Source organism: Entamoeba invadens (genome assembly GCF_000330505.1).
Source record: "Entamoeba invadens IP1 unplaced genomic scaffold scaff_1105074726209, whole genome shotgun sequence".
NCBI lineage: Eukaryota > Evosea > Mastigamoebida > Endamoebidae > Entamoeba > Entamoeba invadens.
The window spans coordinates 148,415-155,413 of NW_004440269.1; the positions used below are offsets into that span (position 1 = coordinate 148,415).

Sequence of the window (6,999 nt, forward strand, 5' to 3'; positions counted from 1 at the left end):
TTTATTTGCTTTTTGTAGTTTATTAATTCAAGCACCAAAGGGTTGTGTGTTTTTTGAAACAATTTGCAAACGAATAACATTTTTTTAATAAAATGTTTTTTTACAAAAATTTAGTCTTGCACGCCCTTTCCCTGTAAAAAAGACTAAAAATTTTAACTTGCACACCTTGGGGAAGTCACTTTATATATAATTCATGTTATATTCAAGGCTGATAAATAAACACACTCAGTTTTATTTTACATGTTTTTGGTTATTATATATTATAAAGTATTTCTCAATTTTCCATGTGATTAACAATTCATAAGGTTCTAATCCAAAAATAAAATAATTATTATAATTAAATAATAACAAAAGTAATAGATCATTTTATTATATAAAAAACCATAACAACTTAATTAAAAAACTATAGTTAAACTTATAAATTTAATGAGTCAGCGTCTCATTAGTGCGCTGCAAAATGAACCAAACAAAATTGACCTTTTAGTCCATTCATGTCTTTCTGCCGATTACAATTACTTCTTCTCCTTATTCGATCAAATCTGTTTTGAAGTCAATCAAAACATTTATCCAACACAAACACTTCAAGCAAAATTATTGAATCAACTCTATCAACTCTTCCCTCTTTTTTATCGAAACCTCGGGTTTGTCTTGTCAACACAGGAATCGATAACACCAAAAATTGTATCATCTTTTCGACTCCTCCGAAGTCTTCCCCTGTCTTGTTACATCGACAAAGTGATATCAAAGTCAATACAAATCGTAGCGCAATTCTACTCGTCGAAAACAAACACTTTAGGACAACTGACTCAGGCAATAGAACCACTCGCATCATTTTTCCCAAGTGATTTCAATGAGGTTCTTCCTCTTATTTACCTCAAAAAGTGCTTTCCAGTGATGAACGAGTTGGTCACTTCTGATGAAACTTTTTTAATATGTCGAGATCTCCAAGTTTTGGCGTATGAAAACACGCAACTTGCGAAAGTGATTTTGACCCACGTCAAGAACGTGTTTGTGACATTCACGTTACAAGCATCGGAGAGCTTGCGGTTCATTTTTAACACAATGAGGAATTTATCGATCATCGACGGATCACTTGAGTTGTGCGATATATGTTTATCGGAGATATTAAAGCGGACACAACTCACCGTGAGCGACTTTCTAGCCTTTGTCGAGAACGTCAAGTTCCAGGAGAGTTGTTTTGAGTTTCAAACTTCTCAAAATGACGAACAAAAACTGTTTCAGCCACTCGACCAGAAGTACTATGGGAAAGTCCCCGTCAAATTAGTCAAAGCAATTTCCGTGTTATTTAAAAATGAGTTATTTGAGGAATATGAAAAGAGACTTGTCAATCGGTTGATCAACGCGAACTCTTCGGAGCTGGAGATGTATAACAAGACTAACACTTTTCTTCAGAAATACGTTTTTGACGACAATGTGGAAAACCCATGTCAAGTGATGTTTGCAGACGTTGATCGGTCGTTGCAGGAAATTTCACGAAATGCCATTTTCAGGCCATTGGTGATATCAAAGGAGTATTGGCCCGAACAACAAGACGTGTTTTTTAAAGACTGTAAAGAAGTCACTCTGTGGAAAGAAGACTCATCAAAGAAATTTAAAGAGCTCCACACACGTCAGAATATCACTTTTAAGCACTTGGGTAATGTATCTTTGAGATACACTAACTTGGACGGAGAGACTACCACACATGTTGTAACACCCTTACAAGCCACAGTCCTGATTAAAGTCTCAAAAGAACATAATGGGATTTTGGTGAATGAACTCGCACACGATATGGGTGTCAGTGCAAATTGTATAACTGACGCAATCGCATATTGGATGGACAACAAAGTGATAACAATGACAGAGTATTTTGGCAACTTCTTGCTCAAGAAAGAGTGAATGATTAGTTCAATGAATGAATTATAGAGTCTAATTCCATTTATAGTTTGTTTAATTATAATTTAACTATAATTATAAAGAGAGTTTAATTATAATTATAAATATAATTTGATTATTTAGAGGTTATTTACTATCGCATTTAAATAAAACAACCATTACTCTTTGTTATCTTTAAAAAACTTGTCGAGATGCTGTTGACACTCTTTCTCGAAGTTTTGTACCGAAAATCTTTCCGCTCTGATTCTGGCGTGTTTACTCATCACTTCTGCCGCTTTATCATCTGAAACTATTTTAAAAATGGCGTCTGCATATTCGTCGGGTGTTGATGCCAAATAACCTGACTCTTGATCGACTATATCTAACTTGGGCCCAGCACTATTATTGGCTATTGGAATGACTCCAAATCCCATGTACTCCACCACACAAATACCAAAATGTTCGTTGACCATTGTGTGTAGTCCAATTTTGGCATTTCTGAGATAGTCAAGCTTCTTCTCGTAATCGACATCACTGTCGATTGTGATGGATTCGGTCAAATCGTACTTCTTGATCAAACCGGAGATCTCTTCTTTCCGCTTGTTGTCCTCTTCGTCGCGCGTCCCTCCGATGATAACTAACTCGACTTTCCCAACTAAGTCGGGGTGCTTCTCAAACAGTAATTTCATGCACTCGACTTGTGTTTTTTGCTTCTTCTCTGGCCTGAACTGACCGATTGAGATCACCAAATTCTTTGTTTTTGGACATTCTTCGGACTTAAAGTCGCACGGCGGGAATAACAGAATTGGGTGAATTCCCCAGATCCTCTCGATGTGACTTTGAGTCCATGACCCATTCACAAATACTAGAGAGGGGATCTTACCAACAATCCAATAGAAGAACGCAAAGATCTTATAGTAATACAATTTGATTGTTGATAAGAGTGGACTTCTGGCAACCGTTTCATTGTTGTTAATAGCCGTTTCACGGTTTTCAACAACAGACAACATGTCTGAAGAGATGGTCGGGTAATGGGTATATGACAATACCTTCCCACCCGATAGAGCAGCGAAGAGATAAGTGAATGCACACCCAGTGGTATCAAAGAAGTACTCTGCATTACACTTAAGAAGTGCTTGGAAGACGCAAATGAGTGATCCGATAGCTTGGAAGAACAAAGTAAGGAAAGGGTACTTCTTAGTGACAAGGGGATAAGTCTTTCCAATGGAATAAAATGTGATTCGAGTGGCATCAAAGACTAATCCAAAGTTTTCTTTAACTCGTGCGAGAATCTTTTTCTTGTCTGGGTCACTCGCTGTGTATATCACAATGTCTAACTGTTGCGTCTCTAATAACACTTTAACTATTTCCCATAGAACCATCTCCCCTCCACCACTCGATGAACAATTCGGGTGGAAAAACGCTACAGTTTTCTTCTTCTTAAAAAGACGAAGAACAAGAAGTGTGATGATGATAACGGGAAGTAATATACAGAAAGATGTTATTATTACCATTCTAATAATAAAATTTAAAGTTCTTTTTTTCTATTTTATAACTATTAATTTATTTCGAATATTTTAATACAAATACAAATAACACATGTTCTGGATGTTTAATTTTATAATTTAATAAAGTATTAATTTGAATTAGAAATAATTTGTGAATTGATTAAAATGAATTAATATATTACATTGCTTTTTAATTTAACATTTTTATTTTTAAATTTTAAATATAGAACATTGTATTATAATAAAACTACATTAAGTAGTTTAAATCCCTCCAAAACAGATACAACAATTAAATAATACTCGTTAATTATTATTAAAAACTCATAACATCTCATAAATTAGTTCAAATGTGACATTTTGAGATTTATTTTTCGAAACCCTGGAGATTTTTTTTTGAGTGAAAGAAGAAACTGAATAACTTTTATTGGATTGAAGGATGAGTGACTACACGATCATCCAGAAGCAAATGAAAGAAGACCCACAGGCGTATGTTGACGATTTGAAGCAGTACTACGAGCACTTCAAATCGAGTTTTACGACGATGGTAGCGCAGTCTGATTTAGGTGTGACGCCTGCTGGTACCACTCTCGACGAGATGCTCCGATTAGTTGTCTTTTTGAATAATGTGAGCGCGGAGTACAAAACTGAGTTAGCTGAGTTTCCCGTTGAGTTAGTTGAGATTCTCAAGAAGTGTAAATTACCATCGAATGCGAAAGTGACGATAACGAAAGCACTTATTGGATTGAGAAGTAAAGGATTCTTGTCGTTGGATAAGGTCCTTCCTGTTTTACTGGAGATGTTGTGTACCAAAGACAAGAACGTGAAAGGAATTACGTACCGATTCATTATCAACGATATCAAGAACTCAACAAACAAGAAAGGGGGTGCAAAGAGTAAAGCCGAGACAATGCGACTCTTCGAACAGATCATCGACTCCAACGCTAATTCGAAAATTGTCAAAAAGATTGTCGAAATACTGAGCGAGTTGTTTGTCAAAAACGTGATGAAGACACAACGCGTTGTGAATATAATAGCCAATGCCATATTCCATTTGGATGCAAAGGTCAAAGTAAAGGCGTTGGAATTCTTTTTGAGACTCGACGAGAAACAAGAGGAACTCGACGACGATACGAAAAAGGACATTAAAGTTGCTGAAAAGGATTTGCGAGTGTTGACCAAGAAACTTGGGATCAAAAAGAAGACGGGGAAGCTTCGCACGATGAAGAAGGACGCGGAGGAGAATTTGAAGAAGTTGCGGAAGACCGAGATATTAGAGCATCAACCAAATTGGGGAGCTATCGATGCGTTGTATGATGGAAATGCATTCTGTGATAAGTTGTATAGAGATATTAAAGGAAGTCGAAATCGCTTTGAAATAAGACTGTTGGAACTCGACTTAATGTCGCGGATTATCGCAAGAAAGGAAGTCGTCTGTTTGCCGTTTTACACGTTCATTGTGAGATATTTGTATCCACGCCATGAACACATCACAAAACTCTTAGCATTCACCGCCCAATCGATTCACAGTTTAATTCCTCCCGATGTCGTCGAACCAATTGTGAGAACAATTTTGAATAACTTTGTGAGTGACAGAAGCAGGGTTGAAGCACAATCCCTTGGGTTGAATACTATTCGAGTTATTTGCGAGAGATGTCCACTTGTGATGAATAAAGGGATGTTGGCGGATCTTGCGGATTACAAGAAAAGTCACAACAAAGCTGTTGTCAGTGCGTCTCGGTCGATCATCGAGTTGTTCAAAACCCTGGACCCGGAGCTCTTGAGAAAGAAAGACAGAGGAAAACCCGGGAAAATCACGCCGAAGGGAATTATGCAGTTTGGAGAGGAGAAAGTCTATGAAGGACCTGTTGGTGCAGAGTTGCTTGAGAACGACGAGAACGGAGAAGAAGAAGAGAGTAGTGAGAATTCTGAGGGTTCGAATTCCAAAGAAATGGATGAAGAGAATAATGAAGCGAATGATGGCCAAGACAATGGGAGTGAAAGTGGCGAAAATGCAATGAGTGAAGACGATGTACCAAATTTGAGTGATGAATTTGAGGAGTGTAGTGATGACAGTGACGAGGAATTTGAAGAAGTTAGTAATGACGACAACGAAAGTGGAGAGAGTGAAAGCGAAGATAACGAAGCGGAAACAAAAGAAATGGAAGAAGAGAGTCCTGAAGAGAAGGTTGGTTCGTACGTGGGTGGTATTATCACACAAGAACAGCTTGAGGCTATCCGAAGGAAACAAGCCGAAGAAGAAGGCATCGACTCTTCAGAAGAGTATGAGGAGCGCGACAGGACCTTCGTTTCACCGGATTCAATAGCCCCAGATATCAAGAAAAAGATGACAAAAGCGGAAAGAATTAAAGTCCTCAAAGACTCGAAAGCCGAGAATGATAAGTTCAAAAGGGTGCGTGGAAAGACATCTAAAGTGCTTGCACGTAACAAACCGTTCTTCATGAAGTCGTTTGGGAAGAAAGATATGAAGAAAGAAGAGGAACGAATCACATCGGGGAAGACAACTCGAAGACCAAAGCAGTTTGCTGGAAAGATGAGAAAGAGATTTGGAAAGAATGCTAATAAACAGAAAAGTTTCAAATAAAAAAATGATTGGTTTTTTGACTTTGTTGTGGTTTTTACAGAATGATAAATTTATAAAGGAGTATTTTTTTAAATTAATTTTTAATTCAATTCTAATATTTTATTAGAATTGTAACAACTAAGATTCAAAAATAGTCAGTGGCAAAATCATCAATTTGGTAAACATCAAACTATTTGTATAATTAAATTTTACAATTTGTTATAACTTTTTTTATTATTTGGATATAATATGTTCTGATAAAATTGGCTTTGCAACAGAAAAATGTATGTTAATATTGTCTGGCTTGATTGGTTTATGACGAAAAAAACATACAATAAAGACACTTTATTTAAATAATATTATAAAGTTATTAATATTAATATTATTTTAAATAAAAAAAATTAAAAAATCTGCTGCTGAGAAGTTCAATTCAAACTTTTTTTGAGTGTTTTTTTTTGACTATTTTTGATTGGTGTAATTTAAAAAACAAAATTATATTTAATATTAAAGTTATTATTTACTATTAGTTTTATTTTTAAAAAGCAAAAAAAGGAGAAATGCAGAAACAAATGACAAAATGCATCGCAGACGCTTAACATATTAATTTTTATTATTATTTACTAAACTACATATCTAAAACCATGATTAAACCAAAATACGGGATTTTTCTCATAATTTTGAATCATAACCCGTTCAACAGAATTTACTGAAAGTAGACACAACAGAATTAATTCAATAATATTTATCTAAAATAAAAGTTAACACTGTATATATAAAAATTAATATATTATAATAATATTATAGTTTAAAACCTCCATAATAAAAAATAAAGTAAAGAAGAATAAAAATTGGTGAATGCAATTGGGATACGTTCTGGAGCAGATTGAAAAAAGGCTGTTGTCTTTTTGGTGTCTGTATGTTTTTTTACAACATAAAACGTCTGTTGAACTGGTCTGTCTCCAATGGAAGAGGAAGCTGTAGTCGACCAAACGGTCAACAGTATCTTTGTCTCATATTTCCACGAGAAACCGCTTG

General features: G+C 35.4%; 3 protein-coding genes across 3 annotated transcripts; 2 read left to right on the top strand and 1 right to left on the bottom strand.

The window, feature by feature from the left end:
* Window positions 1-426: 426 nt before the first annotated feature.
* On the top strand, window positions 427-1,899 carry EIN_492530 (hypothetical protein; the record flags this gene model as incomplete). Its single annotated transcript, XM_004255717.1, has 1 exon — window positions 427-1,899. One exon carries the CDS (start codon window positions 427-429, stop codon window positions 1,897-1,899), a length of 1,473 nt encoding a protein of 490 aa, XP_004255765.1.
* Window positions 1,900-2,054: 155 nt separating this feature from the next.
* EIN_492540 (glycosyl transferase, putative) lies at window positions 2,055-3,389 on the bottom strand (the record flags this gene model as incomplete). Its single annotated transcript, XM_004255718.1, has 1 exon — window positions 2,055-3,389. The coding sequence occupies one exon, from the start codon at window positions 3,387-3,389 to the stop codon at window positions 2,055-2,057; it is 1,335 nt and encodes a 444-aa protein (XP_004255766.1).
* Window positions 3,390-3,819: 430 nt separating this feature from the next.
* On the top strand, window positions 3,820-5,985 carry EIN_492550 (hypothetical protein; the record flags this gene model as incomplete). The annotated part of the gene is made up of 1 exon (XM_004255719.1): window positions 3,820-5,985. The coding sequence occupies one exon, from the start codon at window positions 3,820-3,822 to the stop codon at window positions 5,983-5,985; it is 2,166 nt and encodes a 721-aa protein (XP_004255767.1).
* Window positions 5,986-6,999: the final 1,014 nt, after the last annotated feature.